Source organism: Acartia tonsa, chromosome 11 (assembly GCF_053477335.1).
Source record: "Acartia tonsa isolate MP-2025a chromosome 11, ASM5347733v1, whole genome shotgun sequence".
In the NCBI taxonomy this organism is placed as follows: domain Eukaryota; kingdom Metazoa; phylum Arthropoda; class Copepoda; order Calanoida; family Acartiidae; genus Acartia; species Acartia tonsa.
In genome coordinates this window covers 43533279-43550945 of record NC_137270.1, presented here as the reverse complement: position 1 = coordinate 43550945, position 17667 = coordinate 43533279, and the positions used below count along the sequence as shown (strand labels likewise).

At 36.1% G+C, this 17667-nt stretch overlaps 3 protein-coding genes across 3 annotated transcripts in view; 2 read left to right on the top strand and 1 right to left on the bottom strand.

Moving 5' to 3' along the window:
- Positions 1-4355: 4355 nt before the first annotated feature.
- On the bottom strand, positions 4356-7902 carry LOC145331777 (vesicle-associated membrane protein 4-like). The gene is made up of 6 exons (XM_080176616.1): positions 7093-7902; positions 6627-6695; positions 6228-6258; positions 5676-5735; positions 5282-5330; positions 4356-4595 (listed from the first exon to the last, which is right to left on the bottom strand). Exons 1-6 carry the CDS (start codon positions 7166-7168, stop codon positions 4485-4487), a joined length of 396 nt encoding a protein of 131 aa, XP_080032742.1. The 5' UTR covers positions 7169-7902; the 3' UTR covers positions 4356-4484.
- Positions 7903-9572: 1670 nt separating this feature from the next.
- LOC145332585 (uncharacterized) lies at positions 9573-17235 on the top strand. The gene is made up of 13 exons (XM_080177592.1): positions 9573-9705; positions 10462-10582; positions 10976-11083; positions 11427-11530; positions 11972-12079; positions 12357-12606; positions 12995-13154; positions 13511-13695; positions 13860-14033; positions 15002-15119; positions 15536-15615; positions 16075-16191; positions 16563-17235. The coding sequence occupies exons 1-13, from the start codon at positions 9608-9610 to the stop codon at positions 16722-16724; spliced, it is 1785 nt and encodes a 594-aa protein (XP_080033718.1). The 5' UTR covers positions 9573-9607; the 3' UTR covers positions 16725-17235.
- The window catches only part of CLIP-190 (Cytoplasmic linker protein 190), a 26790-nt gene continuing 26342 nt past the window's right edge, over positions 17220-17667 (top strand). Inside the window, exon 1 of the mRNA XM_080177591.1 lies at positions 17220-17336. Coding sequence (XP_080033717.1) covers positions 17300-17336 — 37 coding nt within the window. The 5' untranslated portion in view covers positions 17220-17299. The remainder of the gene's footprint in view (positions 17337-17667) is intronic.

Genomic DNA, 17667 nt, shown 5'->3' with positions numbered 1-17667 from the left:
GTTACCTGGAAGCCTCTCCCATTGGTGGATGGTCCTGTGGGGCCTCCTGCTGGCAGCCGTGTGGCCTACAACCAGCTACGTCCTGGTGGGGTGGGACTGTGCCAACCCCACCCATGTCACGTCTTACAACAAAGAAAAGATGTGTGACACGGAGCCCCTACACCAGGAGGTGCCCCTGGGCCACGACATCCACGTCCTGCAGCAAGTCAAGGTGAGGGAAACCACTGGGTTCAGCTGTCAGCTCACCGTGTCCCAGTGGACATTCAGGTGTGGGGTATGGGGTCACCTCAAGGTGACCTCGGTCCCCACCCTCATGAGGCCAACCAAGATAGACCCAGAAGCGTGCCGAGACCTGGCCAGGAACCGAGTATACACGTTGCCAGGCAAGACCCAGCCACTGACGTTCCAGCTGAACCACCCCCTGTTCTTCACCGTTGATGTAGTGGGCGCCCTCGTCAACAGCCCCGAGGGGGTGGGTTGCGAGGGGGAGGACGTCCACTTTGAGGGCCAGCTCTACCGCAATGAATTAGTGCTCCAGGAGCGGCGGCTGCTGGTCAAGGAGGAGACCTATGTGGTGGAGGATGGACGGGTGGAGTCCCAGTCTGACCACCTGACCCTCGATTGTCCCCATTCTGAGCTGTCCTGTATCACTGGGGAAGCAACCTACGTGTGGGATCACCTGGGAAGAGATTGCCCCTTGAGGCTGATCCGCAGCCTCCAGCCCAGCCTGGTGAGGGATGCATATCTGGTTGACCATCAGGCCCAGTTTTTCATCAACATGACCAGCCCCACCTCAATTGTGAACTGCGACTTCGAGGCCCATGCCACCAACCATCCAGCGCTGTTTGTGGCAGCTGACCCAGCCGCGGCTGCGCTGCCCCGAGTGTCGGCCAGGGATGTTGACGTTCCCCTCCAAGCACAGATCCATGCAGGTTATATTGGATTCACCCTGGAAACACGCATGAGGAGCACTGCAGCAGAAGAAGTAGCGGCCAACTGCTGGAAGCTCCAGCAACTAGATCCGGCCCACCCGGTGCGTGTCCAGGGGAGCACGTTCTCGGTACTGAGGGGAGACATCCTGCTGCAGCTGACCTGCCAAAGGCACAAGTATGTTGTCCGCGAACACAAGGAGTGTTGGGACAAAGTGCCAGTGGAGCCCACAGGTTTTGTAGACGCCGTGACGCGGGTATACAGTGAGCACGCCACCAAGATTCCCTGTTCCTCCACCTACCCCCTGACTGTGCACGCAGAGGAAGGCTGGATAGAGTTAACCCCTGCTCCCAAGAAAAGGCCACCCCCGCTGGATACGCCTAAGCAGTTGTTGACAGACCCCTTAGATGACTTCAGTTCAGGTGGTTTGTATTCACAGGCTGAGTTGAACGACTGGCAACAACTGCTGGCGTTCCCAGCATACAAGAGTGCCATGCTGACCGGCCTATCCTATGGCTCCTGCGTTCAGCAAGGCAGCTGTTCGGCCACAGGAGACCATGGGATAGTGTCCTACAACATTGACCGACTGGCGGAGGAAGGAGAGGCAGCCCTGGATGTCTGGGCAGGATTTAGACAAGCCATCCACGAGTGGGGAGATGGCGCCGCCATCTTGTGCTTGCTGCTGCTGATCCTCAAACTGCTGGGGGACCTCACCATCATTTCTCTGGCAGCAGCACAAGGAGGAGTCCGGGCAGCCCTGAATGCGATATCACAAGTGTTCCTGTACCACCCAGCCTTGTATAAGAAGGCGATGGCTAGAGCTAGGCTCAACCGTGCCAAGTCCCGGGACTTTTCAGTGGACTGGGATGCCATTCCCATCGGCAGGGAAGCAGCCGAGGAAATGGTGTCTATGAAATCAACGGACAGCGGGCATGACCGCCCAGGTAGACCAGGACCGCCCTCTGGCAGACCCCGCGGCCCCTCAGGAGGACAGGCCGCTGCTCAGACACTCAACCTGGCAGCCAGTGCCCCAGCCGCTGCCAACAACAACCCGCAGGTCCCACTGCTGACCGTTCCAGCAACAAATGTGCCACCACCAAACCTGATACCTGCCGGCGCTGACCAACGTATCCAACCCAAGGCAGCCTCTGCCTTCTATCCCACATTGGGAGCCCATCAACCCTAAGAAGATACTCACCACTAGGATTCCATTGAATCATTATCGTTTGTATATATTTTTAGCCCTAAGGAGCGGGCCGAAGGCCTCAACCACTGTCGGAAGTCTGGTAGGGAAACCATCTCCCAGCCTTCCGAGGGGAGAGTTGTGGTATTCGGCAACCGTGAGCCATGTCTATGGCACCCCTGATCTGGGGTTCGGTGGAGGGTCAATGGCCCTCCCCCGAGTCCTGGGGAAGGGGTCTAGTGACCCCCTCCCTACGCTTAGAATTAATGATTTGAATCTGTCATGTTTATTATGGTTAACTGTATTCTTAATTCTCCCCCACCCTTTCCAGGGATGGGGGAATCATTATTGCCCAAACTGACCATTGTATATGTATTATTTATGCTTTTATGTTATGATTATTTATTCCTATCCATGTAATTATTGTTTGTTGTATATAACTCCAGTATCTCTTAACCCTTCAATAAAGTGACAACTGAAAGTAGATGTTGATCATTATCTAGTGAAAGCCAGAGAAGCGTAGCTTCTCTATAGTAAGGTGTCCACGTCTGTCACACTGCCGTAATCTAATTGAACTCCGGTGTCTGCCATCGATCCTCGGCGGATACCACAGTTGAAATGTGTCGACAATCAACTTAATGACCAACCAACTTTGTGCAACTTTTTGAAACCAAAACTAAAAGTCAAAGGAACTCAACTAAAAAAAGAGTTACAGGTCTGAGATTTTGCATAGCAGTTGCTTTATAGGGTTACAATATGGAACAGTGAAGAAACGGCGGCGCATCCGCCGAAAACCGCCGAGAAATTGTAAAAAAAAATTCGGCGGGAAACGGCGGTTGCGCCGCCGTTTCTTCACAGTTCCATATTGTACCTCTATAAAGCAACTGCCATGCAAAATCTCAGACCTGTAACTCTTTTTTTGGTTGAGTTCCTTTGACTTTTAGTTTTGGTTTCAAAAAGTGGCACATCCGCCTCCCCCTTTGAATAACAGAGCTGCTCTATAAATAAGATCATTGGTCGTCATTGTGACATTGTAACACAGAGTCTGGTCCACACCGCTTGAGACGTTAAAAATGCTACCTACTGCTGCTTGGTTTAACAAGTGACACTAGTAGTGAGGGTAGGGGGAATCCCTTGGCCCATAAACAGGCGCAACTCTTCACCTTGCACAGTTAGTACTTTCAATTACATGCAGATGATGCTCTTGCTTCTATAGATGAGCACTTAAAATCGAAAAAGAATACCACTCTAACAAGGTAATTATAAGTAAAAAATATAAGAAAAATAGACACACGCGCCATGGTTCGATTCCCATAGTCTTTTTAACAATCAAGTACATTTCCCCGGGATAAATTTTTATCAGGAGGTAAAAAGGATAAACTGGTAAAAAGAATAGAAGATTTTTTATATAATATTTATTGTTTATTACAATAAATTATCTGTGATACAATTATAACATTGAAATATATAAGTAAAATATCAAATAAAAAATACACCTATGTTTATTTTTTCAATAAAAAGGGTATTAATTAATAAATATTTTAATACTTAGTGGCTTGTTTAAAGATTCAAAGATTGTTGGATAAAAAAGGAAATTAACTTTCTTTTACAAAAATTAAACTATTTAAAATGGATATACAATAAAAATAGTAATGTATAACATTAAAAATTAATTTTAAAAAACCCTTAGTTATGAATACAATTAACATTAATTACATGCATATTGGTTTCTTATATCATCCTATATTGTTATTTTTGGTTTCAGAAAAAAAATCAAAAAAAAAGGTAGAGGAGATTATTGTAAATACATAATAGTCCATTAGAAACATAAAAAGTGGTAAGTTTTTTGTTTGTCCGGAAAGATATCACTATACATTGAATTAATATGGGTTAGGTAAGCTTCGTAAGAATCCTGGTTGGATTTAGGCTATTTTCTGTGCTCTCGAATACAGAGTATTTTGTAATATGAAATATAAATAGTTTTACAAAATACCCCTTTAATGAAGGCTATATTTAAATACTTTAAGCTGTCTATTATCCTTCATACCTAAATTAGCGGTTCGTCTCTAGCATGGCATCTAGAAGGGAAGGGTAGAAAAATAGCCTAAAACCCATTCAAGACTCTAATTAAGCCTAAAACAATCACAGAACCAATGTAAAGCTTCCCTAAAATGGAAAACCCAATCTATTCATTAGTTATAGAATTCTTAAGATACAGACAATAAAAACCTTACCACTTGATATTATAGGATTTACGAAATATCTACAAGAATCAATCCTACCTTAAAAAATATTTTTGCAAAACTAGACAAATTAAAAAATAACATCCCTATCCTAATAACAAATTAGTATTAGTTTTTTTATTAAATTTTCATCTTGAAAAGATAATGATTAGAAGAATTATAAAAAGTACTGCAACTGTGGATCCTATAAGCAAGGTTTTCTTTTCTTGCCACCATACTTGTTGTCGTAATCTTGTTCCCTAAATATTACAATAGATATTTATCGCATCGTATAAAAAACAGCTTTTCGCCGACAATAAAAAATGTTCTGAGATTAATTTCAACTTGTATGCCGCGAGAGGCCAAAGGACTGGGCAAACAAAACTAAATAGTATTAGTTTTATGACTATTATATTGTTATACGTGGAAAAATGTCTTTAATACGATACGATACATGATTTTTCAGTATGGCTCAGAATCGGTTTGGAAGCCATACGGAAAAATAATAGATTATATTTTTGTTGTATTAATAATACCTATATCTTCTATAATACAAAGTAGAATGATGTCTGTCTGTCTGTCTGTCTGTCTGTCTGTCCGTCCGTCTGTCTGTGTGACCGTCCGTCCGTCCCTTAAGATCTCGGTAACCACTGAACTGATCGGATTCTACTCTTCAGGGAATATACCTACTGGTCCTGTGGTGGTTTTAGGCTATTTTCTTGGGGGGGTGGGACACCCCAACCCCCCCAAAAACAAAAAAATCCCCCCTCCCCTTTTTTTAAAAAGATTTCCTTGGTTTTTTTTTTTTTTTGAAGATTTCCTTTGTCTTTTTTTTATTCATTTTTTTGTTGAAGATTTCCTTGGTCCTTTTTTTTGCTACACCCTACCAATACAGAGCCCCTAGATGCTAGGGGCTCCGTCGCAGGTAGAGAATAAAACTACAAACCTGTCTCATAAATTCGGTGCTTAGGTCATTTAGATTTTCTGCTCGGTCTCTGAAATATTTGCAAATGAAAAAATAAAATCATTTTTTAAATTATAACGCTTTAACACAAAGTACCCTATAGCACTAGTAACCCCCCCCCCCCCTCCCCCTCCTTATTTGGAAACTTTTGGGTCTTTTTAGGATAGGTTATATTTGCATTGGGTACTGAGCCAGGGCTAAAAAATATGTTTGAAAAGAACGGAAGGCTCTCAATTAATGTTAAAAAAAGTTGCTATGCTTTCCAAATTATATCTTATTATTACAGAAATCTGTAGAAGAAACGAGATCATGTAAGAACAGGAACATCCTTAATGTAATAAAAAAAACTTTGCTTTGAAAAAAGTTTAAAACTTACCCTAGCTCAGATAGTTGACTTCCTCTCTCTAATACTTTAGCCATATTTTCTCTCATAATACTAAAATAAAAAAAAATTATTAAACATTTGTCAAATTCAATCAGAGCTGGATCTTTAAATCATTTTAGTGGTGAGCCAGATCGGGGTGAGCCAAATTTCCACCAATGAGAGCACAGCATTTTATGAAATGCCGCGCTGTGATTGACTGAAATTCGGCTCACCCCGATCTGGCTCACCACTAAAATGATTTAAAGATCCAGCTCAGAATTCTTACAAACAATTTTCTTTGTTTGTCTGTCTGTCCTATCGTCTTTATGGCTAAGTTTGATAATCCCTAAATCATTACATATAGATCGACGGACAGTAAAAGAAGTAGGAAAACAAATTTTAGACGCTTTTTAGTTTGGAGAATCATCACTCAAAAATTCAGCTGTCTATTCTAAATAGCAGCCGAGTAAATTACATTTATCCCATATCGTTAGGAACTGACGGACAAACAGTGAATTATAGAGTAGCCTCATTACTAAAAATATAAAATGGTACATTTCATACCTTGTAACTTCTTGCACCTGACCTCTAACCCCTAAAAAAGGTAAAATTAATATAAAAAACCGATAGAAAACAAGGACAAACATTTAAATCATTAGCGTAGCAATAAAAACAGGCCTTTTACACCAAATCATAGTAAAGAGATACGTATAAAGAAAGATATATTATCATAAGAGACATCATGCACTGAATAATATATACTGACGTAACAGGATGTCTACATGTAGGTATATCCGCTATAATCTTGTAAAAGGCTGTACCGATTGTCCTACAATTTTCACGGAGGTTTGTAATAAGCAAGAATTTTATAGCCACTAATAAGTATGCATACGAATTGGCGTACGTAATCGTATGCTGATTATAGAGCAGCTAGCATAAAAAAATATTTTTATGAAAACTTACCATCCAAGTTTCCCCTAGATGGGAGTTTAGGCTTTGGTCCGTGTAAAAAGAAATCATCATCCTCATTTTCTAAAATAAATAGGTAAGATAATTGATCAGAAAAAAATATATCTCAAAAATATAAATCTCTTAATTTTTCTTAATCTTTGTCTGTTCAACTATAAGCATTTTCTGATTATTTCATTTATAATTCATTAAAGAAAACATAAAAGCAGGTTTATTTATAGAGATCTTAGGGGATATGGGTAAAAAATAGTGAATTACTTAGAGCATATCCAAAATTATGATAAAAAAATTCCCTGGATTTTAGTTAACAGTGGATAAGTTTGAATGCTGCTAGTTTGTCCAACCAATCAAGATTTAGTGCAACCAAAGTTTACAGCCAACAACAGAAAGGACGTATGCACAAATCTTTGAGGACCAACATAATTGACATAATAGCCCCTCCCTCCCATGGTTATTAAACCTGAATTATCTCCAAGTAAATTTTGTCTCTCTTCCTGGCCAGGCCTGAGCAGAGGCTCTTCGTCTGAATCATCCATTTTTTCTAAAAATTTATTTTATACTTTTATAAAAGTAACAGGATGTCTAGTTTGTACCGAAGGATCTCGCTAACCCCTGAACCGATATAGTTCTCATTTACAGTCATACATAAGTCCTGGTAAAGTTTCTAACTGTTTTGGGGGGGAGGGTATCACCACCTTCTTAAAAAAGTCAACCCTAGAAAAGGAGTTTTAAAAAGGGGGTTGGTTCGAATCCCTCCTAACCTCAAACTGCTACAATAGGCCTGTAGGGACGTAGCCGCTAGTAGTTAAATAAAGAGTAATGTTTAAAAGTCCGTATATATCTCACTATCCGATGAATCAATTGAGTTCTGATCCTAAAAGCAGATAAGCTTCATTTAGGTAATGATATGGTTTTCAGCTATTTATTTTTTAAAGCCATGTTTTGGGAATGTTCTAGGTTATTTTTCTGTCTTCTCCCTCAATAGAAAATTCTGTGATACTTTTCTGAATCAAAATAACAACAAAATTATTTTCTTTAAATGTCAAATTCACAATAAAAAACTGGTTCTTTAATTCATAAAGATCTATGACATTAAAATGCCAACACTGTTTTCATAAAAAAAAGTGTCTGTTTATAATGAATTTATAAATGTCTTAGTATATTTATAACTTAAAAGTCTACAAACTGTAGCCCTAACAGGTGTTAAAATAATCTAATTAACTTAAAAACATATGTGGTGAAAATATATGTAATCGTTGTCTGCTTTTGTTTTGTTGTTATTGTTATTCTGAGTCTGTCTGCTAAGTCACCATAACGGGGTTGAACTTATTTTTCTCTGTATTTAATTACCCCTTGCTTTGATCATCCAGAATTATGTTTTGAATTACATTTTAATTTCTAAACATTTTCTAAAAATTGTTGAATAGCCGTTGAAACTAAAGATCTTGCTAACCGCCGCTGGTCCAATCAGGCTCTAGTTTATGGGAATTAGTCTACAATACAATGTAGTGATGTCTTACTATGCAATGCAAGAAAATAGCCCTAAACCATGTATGCCACGGTTAATGTAGGTATATTACCTGAAAAACAAAGCCAAATCGGTCCAGCAGTTAACAAGATTTTAAGCCTTATAATATAGACAAGCGGACAGGTAGACGGACAGATAGACATAGTTCAACTTTGTATTACCAAAGCTTAGAAAATTCAAATGTCTGAAACCATCCCAATGTGAAGATTCCCTAAAAAATACAGGGATCTTAAGGGATAAGACTATGGACGATAAATTAATCTTCTTCTCAATTATGATAAACAAGTTTACACCCGATTACACCAACTATAGATTAAAATTATTGGTTGAAAAATTAGTACACTACTAGTTTAATTTAGAACTAACTAATCGAAATTCAATAAAGGTGCCTAAAACGTGGGTTTAAAAGTTTGGGTACCAGTGTAATTTACAGTCCAACATTCCCTTCTTCCATGAAAAAAAACCTACTAATTAATTACAGGAAAATTTCGTACAATAACTTTTGTCCAACTTTCTATAAATGTCGTCTTTGTTTAATTATAAGGTTATTACGCGCACTGAATGCCGCGCACATCATTTTATCATGTAAATAAACCTTTATAAATTAAAAAAAGCTCAAATTCGGTTTAATTTATTAAATTATGTTTTTATGCTGTAAATGTGATATATTGTATTTGATATTGAATATTTTAACATTCTTAATGAATTAATCATATTTATTAACTTTCTTAAAGAACTAGTAATTGAATAATTGGAAAAGTTAAGTATAATTTGCACACATTTCATTATTTTTCATTGTTAATATGCTTTTTTATGTGAATTAGTGTTTTATTTGTTATATTTTTATCACCTACATCTAATTGGAACTGTAGGTTGAAAATCCTAGGTGTTTGGGTTTCCTAGCTGTGCATGCCTAACTTAATAGAGCTCTTTTTATCACTAACTTTTTATTAATCAATATATATATAGAATAATTTAGACCTCATTTATTAGTCAGTTTGTTCATCTAGCAGAATGTTAAAGGGGGTGGACGGGGTTATCGTTATTTTAGCCAGTTGGAAGTATTATTTTATTAGAGTTCATAAAAAAATTGGTGCGACATATATATATCGATTTAGAAATCGTAAGGAGATGGCTCTTAATTATATTTACTATATGGATTTTTAGTTAGTATGAAATAGGAATAATTTAACAACTTAAATAACTGAGTCTAATATACTTAAGTACACTTAAATAAATTCATGCGATTTAAATTGTATCTTACCTGTTTCAGTTCTTATAATATAAAACTTAAAGTGGATAGTACAATTCTAACATGCCGGCCATATATCCTTCACTGACGAACCGACCTTAATTAAATTTTTTATTCAGTAAGCAAACTTCGAATATATAATTTTCCTTATTTTCAGATAACGGATTGCTAAATGACTGCATATGATGCGCATACATGGTAAATTACACTGAACTTGTCCGTACTATGCAAAAGATGTCTGACCATGATCTTGGAGATCAGGTCTTTGCGGCCGAGGCTATCACAAAGAAAAGGTAATGTATATTTTGGCATCTAAGGGATAAGACAATGTAAATTAGATTTATATAGTATTGTTGCATATCATGATAAGTAAAAAATAATCTCTTTATAGCTGTTTTGAATTTGAACGGATGAATTAATGTAAGTAAGTTGTTAAGTCAGCTAATAACAGAAAGTGTTTAATAACTTTTGGGTACCAGTATAATTTACAGTTCAATGTCTCTCTCTCCCTCCCTGGGTAGGTATAGCCTTATTAAACCTTTGAATGCTGTCCAAGCTTTACACAACAAAATCAAAATAAGCATTAAAAGTAGTTAAAGGTATATTGGTATTTATCGACAGAGTTTTTAAAGGGAAACGTTTAATTGGGTCGGGCGAAAACTGTGTCATACAAAAATACCAAAATCATATATCTAATTTCCTCATTGATTGCGAATACTTTACTTTTTTACTTATTTTACCTACCCCAAAATAGCCAACAAAATCCTTTTTGGTCTAAAAAGTGCAATTTAAGTGTAAGTTGAATGTTTTTTGATGACAATTGATTAGACAACTCTTTCCCCTCCTAAATGTCTATTTAAACCTCGGAAACGGCAAAAATCGCCAAAAATCACGACTTCGGCGGCGAATAACAGCTAAACGGTCAGCCGGAGGCGAATGAAACATAAATAAAGAAATGTCCGCCTCAAAAAGTTGTTCAACATCAAAGAGATGCTTGAAGTCTCTAAATTTGATGACAATTTAAATCGAAGGGTATTTTTTTTATATAGGTTTAAGAAAGGAAAGACCGAATACTTGGTGAAATGGAAAGGATGGTCTCCCAGATATTCTACCTGGGAGCCAGAGGAAAATATTCTGGATCCACGTCTTATCCAACAGTTTGTTCGCAAGGTAATATAAAAAAAAAAGATTGTGATTAAAAAGACAGAACTTATTGTAATAATATCGAAGGCCATCTTAAAAATATTTTTTTTATCTTCTTATTTGTCTCAGTCCCAAGAAAGATATGCAATTGAATAGATTGTTATTAGAGAAATGAGGCTATTTAAGTTTTGTGATTTGTCTGCATTTTCTTGACTGATTTTAAAGATATATGTCGGAAATTTATTTATTTTCTTTATTTTATCATCTGTTTGGCTGTTATTATTATAGCATATAAAATTTGAAGTTTGTCATCTTTTTTCTATATTTTATTATCAAAAACTTCTTATTTCAGTATTAATTCGTAGCATTCTTCGCCTAGGTAAACTTTTCTTTATTCTGAATTTTTAAAATATATTTTAGGAAAACGCCAAAATCGTAGCCAGTGCTGAAAATGTTCAAAAACGCGGAAGAAAGTCAAAGAAAGATGAAAAAGAACAAAATCGCAAAAGATCTAAAAGCGTTGGAAAGGTAACTGATCTTAGAATGATAAATTATAACCTACATTGTTTTAGGTACCAAAGTTCAAGTCGACTAACATTTAAAAGCGAAAGATTTTCTTCATTTAAGGCTGGTCCGTTCGTCCATAATCGATTGCTCTTTCCATGGTTAATTTTAGTATGTCAGAATTGTCATATCGATTTTAAATTTGACTTGGAATTTATATTGAATCCTTGGATAATTAAGCACAATATTATAATAGTAAGAAGCATGTCTATATTAAGCACCCTGCAATTGAAGTTTTTTCCAATTGATTTTGTTGAGCTTAGCTTAGCTACTTGTTTGAAAGATTTTTAATTATTTTAAAAACAAGGAGGAAGAAATGGAAACAAGCGAAGATGAGAAGGAAGAAGAATCTCCGAAGCCGCCGTTTCTTCGCGAAACTTTATCTGGACGAAACCCTAAACCCCCTAAAAGGTTAGCTTTATTCCTGGGTTAGCTACAAAACTATATAGAAATTTAGAAAGATTGTGTTTATGTATAAATGTTAAAAAATATTGATTCAGATTGATTACCTACATATTATTTAAGGTTATTTTAAGGCAGGTTCAGTAAATATTAGAGTTTTAATACCGATGCGCATGTTCAGCAAAACCCCCTCCTTTATAGAGGGGTGCTGGGAGTAAAGAAATTCATCTAGATTTAAAAATGTACACCCCTGGTTTAGTAATATCAACTGAAGTTTAGTTTTTATACTTCTTTGTATGTTTACTATACTATTCTAAACAGTTTTTCCCGTACAAATGAGATTCAATTAAATATAGAGTAAAGTATTGTCGCGAAGCCCTTAGTGACTATGGCTATGGCATTAGTTTTAAATAAAGCTCAAAGACCAACCTTATGTATTTATTTTTAAAGGTATGAGGAAAGAGAGAAGAAAAGGAAGAGACACAAGAGCGCCAGTACAAAATCTCACAAAGAATCAGACTCAGATTCTGATCTAGAAACTCCACCTTCAAGTCCAAGGTCTGTTACAGAATTTAAAACTTCAATAATAACTATCTAAGGGTTACCAACATTTCAAGTGACGATTTCCCACAAAGTAACTAGTTAAGCACTGTATATTACTTTAGGTCAGGTTAAGTTAGGTTATTATGGGTGTTAGGTAGCCCCGCAGGTACAGGCCTCGCAGGGGAGAGCATATTTTTAATTTATTTTAAAAGGGGAAGGGGGGGGGGCAGGCACTTTATTTGATCAAAGCACCCTTACCTAACTTTCAACTTATTAATCTTATCTGATATAGAAAACCAGCGGAAGAACTTTTTGACGACTTACTGTTTGAAAGAAACGACAAAGATAAAGACAAAGAAACGAAATCTCCCGCTAAAAGTGTCAAATCTCATTCTCCACCACTGAGCCCTAAAATGCGGGAGTGTTCCATCAGTCCTCGCATCAAAATTCCGCCCCTGAGCCCTAGAAAAGAGGCCAAGAATGAGCCGTCTATCAGCCCTAGGGCTAAGGATGTCGACGTTAGTCAGAAGATAAAAATTAAGGTTGGTTGATTTTATGATTTTATGCTTCTTTGCAGCTACAGTTTTTTGATAAAAAAATACTTTTAATGAAAAATACACTGCACTACTGCTAATGGAAAAAATGCCATTTTAACAAGGAACATTAATTTAAGTAGCGTTGCTTCTCTATAAATAGGAGCATTTTCATATGTCTGTCGCATCATATACAAACGCACCATTTCTTAAATTAACGTACATTATAAAAATGTATTTTGTTTTCCTGTTTATGACACATTTATTAGGAATGTGAAAAAATAAATAAAAGGTGTTAATATATCTTTAAAACAACATTTTAGAGCCTAAATATTTTTTTTAAGTATCTAAAAGAAATGTTGAATCTTTTTTTCTGACTTTGGCAACTTATTTTCAGGAAAGTTCCATTAGCCCACGGATAAAAGAACCATTGACAGTGAGGGTAAAGAATCTGACCGACAACATGATTAAAGAATCCATGAATGAGACAGCCAGCCCTAAATCTGTAGATCAGCAACAACAGCCTTCACCTGACGGCCTTAAGAAGGCAAAGATAGGTAATAGCAGGGATCTTCAGGGATAAGAAGATGGAGGGTGGTAAATTAATATACATCCCTAATTATAATTAACATTAAGTAGATTAAAATCAGGGTTGGAAAAGTTATTACATTAATACATAGCTAGTGTGGAGTAATCAATCAAGATTTCATTTCTTGTAAGTTCCAAAGATTTTAAAGCCATCAAATGGGAGAATTTATTGGGAGAAGGTATAATTATATTGTTAAATTCATTTTGTCATCCTATTTTAACAGTAATAGTACCTACTGAAATAAACACACAACAGTCAGATTCCAAACATATTTATTTAATCCAATCAATAGTTCGAAGTAACAACATTTTAAAAAAATTTTAGGCATAGCCATCAAGAAGTCTCCCAACTCTGACAGCAGCTTTGAAAGTCGCCTTCTCGACGAGGATGATGACCCAATGAGCGGCGGAGCCGCTTCTGCTGCCACCCACCGACCTGGCAGCGGCGAGAATACCTCAAGCAAAACTGGCGCATTAACAGAGACCCCCACTGGTCCCAGGAGCAAGAAGGTACTTAGCTGGTTATTTTAATTCATACATGCATTATTTATTTTCTTTATTATTCTTGATGTGGTGGCCACTTAGTTCCACTTTGATTTAAAAAGTTACCAATTAAAATTAACTAATGAAAGGATTGACCAGCTTGGCTTCCTATATTCATTTATTATATCTAGATTGAGGATCTTCGTGCCCAAGAAGCTGAATCTGACAGCATGGCCTCTGAGGATGATGCCTCTGTCCCAGGCGGGGGCAGGAAGGAGGAGATGAAGAAATCAATCTTTGGAAAGCGGAGGTCGGACGAGAACAAGATGGAGCAACACAAGCGGGCCAATCCTTTCAGCTTTAAGGTAAACTAGTGGCTGCACCTTGATTTTTTGGTTATTTGAAGGAAGAGGCCAAAAACCTTAATCCATCCAAAGTAAGGTGGGTGGGGGGGGGGGGGGGGAGGTTAATGCAACCATCTCGTAATCAATGTATAAATGGCACTTAGAATTCGAATTTCGATCTGAAATTTTGCATGAGTAATACTTGTGGTAGGTCTATTTTCCCCAAATCGAATAAAAAGTTGGAAAAAGTAACGGCCGGCGGCTCAGCTGTTAAGCCGGTTTTTTGGCTATTTTCAGGGCAAATCCATCATTAATTACGGAGGAATCAACTTTTTGAATGAAAGTTTTACATTATTCGGTCTAAAAATGATACTCTTGGCATTTTATAGCTTCTACCAGCCTTTTTTTAGTCGATTCTAACTGTTACTAGCTGGTACTAGAAATTTTTCTAAAGTTTATTGGTGTTATCGATAATTTTGCCCTAAAAAAGCCCTAAAACGGCCAAGTCGGCAGCCGTTAGTCGTCACTTTTCCAACTTTTTGTTCGATTTAGGGAAAATAGACCTACCAAGAATTACTAATGCAAAATTTCAGATCGAAATTCGAATTCTAAGTGCCATTTATACATTGATTACGAGATGGTTGCATTAACCCCCCCCCACCCCACCCCCCGCCTCCCCCTCCCCCCCAAGCCTAAAAACCATCTTATGACCTTTATTAAGCTCAGTAATTACTAAAGAGGAAGAAAGATAATATGATACTAATCTTATTATAATTCTAGGATACTAAGAAGATAGCGCAGGAGATACTAGAGTGAGATTATGATACTAATCTTATTATAATTCTAGGATACTAAGAAGTTAGCTCAGGAGATACTATGTAGAGAATATAATACTTATCTTATTATAATTCTAGGATACTAAGAAGATAGCACAGGAGATACTAGAGAGAAAGAAAGATAATATGATTCTAATCTTGTTATAATTGTAGGATACTAAGAAGATAGCTCAGGAGATACTAGAGAGAAAGAAAGAGGAGATGAAACTGAAAAGTCCAAGTCCAAAACTTCAACCAAGAGTTGCTTCAGATTCTGCTGGCGAATCTTCAGGTTAATTATTTAAACCAGGGCTTGGCAGCAGATTATAAATATTGTATTGTAACTTTTTAACAAGTCACCAATATCTAGAACTGTCTGCCGTCAGATCAACTACTCGCCATTTAAAAATCAATATTATAAACCGATTTTGTTTGCTAAATATCTCAAATAAAATAACATTTACAAAATTGCAGCATCTATCTCATTCAATATAAACTCCCCTTAAGTTTTTAGTATGCAAAATTTATTTCTTTCCTCTAGGATCTATAGGATGTAAATAATATTTAATCTTTGCCATTGCAGTGATAAGAAATAATACATTTCCAAGTGCAAGAAATTCTACCTTTTATGAGTATACTAAGCTACAGACAAAAAAAAACATTAATACTTTATATTATAGGATTGATATTAATTTTGTGATTTTTTAGATCCAAGTACAGATGATGGAAGCAGCTCAGAGTCGGAACATGAATCTGATTATGAAACAGAAATTATTTACCAACTGAAGGTATGATTAAAGTTTTGCGAATGAGGTTTTAATTTGGTTCTAGTCTACCAACAATAAAATATAAGGAGTGGTGGTATTTTATTATTAACAAATTATAACTATGAAATGGAATAGCCTAAACCATCCCGAAAGCTAACTAAATGTATCTTAAAATAGTAAACCCAATCACCTTATTTGTCATCGAAGTTTTAACAGACAAAAATTCCTACTAATTTTTTTAACAGTAAAGCTGAGAGGAATAAAGCTCTACACCTCCTAATGTAATACCTACATATATTATAATTTGGTATAGTAAATAATAAGTAAGCTTTCTTAATAATGCATAACAGAACATGAATGTATGTTTTTATATCATTCCTATTCATAACAATTTAAGAAATGACAATCAGATCAGTCTTAAAATGAAGAAAAAATACAACATAGGGACTTACTTTATTTTTACTTCCCTTTTATCTTCAGGAATGGTATCCTCCTGACCATAAGAAATCCAGTGAGGTGAATGGGGAGAGGGCCACCCTCACCATGGTGGAGACGAGGGCTAAGGATGGCACTCTCATCAAACAAATGAGAATTCAGGTTGTTAATCTCTAGCAATTGTCAGCGTTTTAGAACATTTATCTTTAAGGATATGATAATCAACTTTAAATTCATGTACAATGTACGTACATCCCATATGATTAGGTACAAAATTGCCCCTTTCTTTTTTAGATTAAGACTATTGGTTGATAAGTTTAGACACTTTTAGTTCGATCTCTCGTATTACGATTTGGTAAAAGTTCTCAAGTATTTAAGCTAATCAATGAGAGACATTATTCATGAAACTTTGGGTACCAGTATAATTTACAATATTATTTTTTGTAGCTTCCAATAATAATTGGCTATAATGGGTTAATTTTAAGCATCTCTCATGTTTTGTTTTCTAACATTAAATTATTTTGTTCTGTTAGGCGGATCCCTCTGATTTTATAAAACAAGGAGAATCAGCAACTACCAATAATATAAACAATGGAGGAGGACTCGAACCCAAAACCACATCTGCCATAACCAACAATACTTCAACTATGAATAATTCCAACAACAAAACTCCGGTTCCAATGTCGATTGGTTAAAGTATAATCTTTTGCATATATTTGTACCATATTGTATGTTTTATGTCCTATCAATATAGCATTTGTTTATTATTATGTAATATTATTATAAATTTCATATTTCATTTATTGCTTAGCTAATGATTTTTTGTATCAAATAATTAGATAACGTTGTTTTTTTTCTCTTAAAAATGATAGGAATTTTAATCATTTCATTAAACTTGTAAACTTTAGTATAATAGCTTGAAGCTATCAAAAATAATTTCTTTTCACATTTTAAGTCACTACTGTATGTGTCTCATTTTTTGATGTAATAATAACTTTTAGTTTAAACTTAAAATATGAAATATTAACTTAAAATGGCATTTCATTTAAACACATACCTACACTTTATACCTATCATTTGATGTAGTTACCTACCTTATTTGAATTAGATTAGTATTCATATTTCTTCTACATATGTATTGCTTATGATTTCTAATTGATATTAATTGTAAACTAAAGAACAACATTTGTAGTTGTTATTGTAAAGTTTCAGACAAGAATGATAAAATCTAGAAACACGAAGCTCTGACAAATAATATTGTAACAAAAAAATGGCGAGTCACATACCAGTCGCTAAGACATCTATAGGTCAGTTTTAACTTATTTTTGTTGAATTATACCTATGATTTTTACTAACGAAGTTAATCTATAATTTTCTCTTGTCTATTCGTTCGTCTGTCTGTTTTTAACGCCTTAGAGTAGGTGTTTTTTCTGAAGAATACCCGTCGGCCATGCAACTTATTAATATTTTTAAAGAGGTTTTATGATTTCTATAACACTTTTGCTCTAAAACTACCTTGTACTTTTTTATTTTTACCAATAGACGATAAATTGATATACCTACATCCAGAATGATCAAAATTAGATTAATATTTTTAATTGACTAGGTAGTTTGGACACTTCCTTCTAATTTGAAACC

Coding starts and splice junctions, on each gene's coding strand:
- LOC145331777 (XM_080176616.1), bottom strand. CDS start 7,168: ATGGATGATTCAGACGAAGAGCCTCTGCTCAGGCCTGGCCAGGAAGAG. Junction 6,696..7,092: donor TTTACTTGGAGATAATTCAG/GTTTAATAACCA, acceptor TATTTATTTTAG/AAAATGAGGATGATGATTTC. Junction 5,331..5,675: donor AGTCAACTATCTGAGCTAGG/GTAAGTTTTAAA, acceptor CAAATATTTCAG/AGACCGAGCAGAAAATCTAA.
- LOC145332585 (XM_080177592.1), top strand. CDS start 9,608: ATGGTAAATTACACTGAACTTGTCCGTACTATGCAAAAGATGTCTGAC. Junction 12,607..12,994: donor GTCAGAAGATAAAAATTAAG/GTTGGTTGATTT, acceptor ACTTATTTTCAG/GAAAGTTCCATTAGCCCACG. Junction 14,034..15,001: donor CCAATCCTTTCAGCTTTAAG/GTAAACTAGTGG, acceptor TTATAATTGTAG/GATACTAAGAAGATAGCTCA.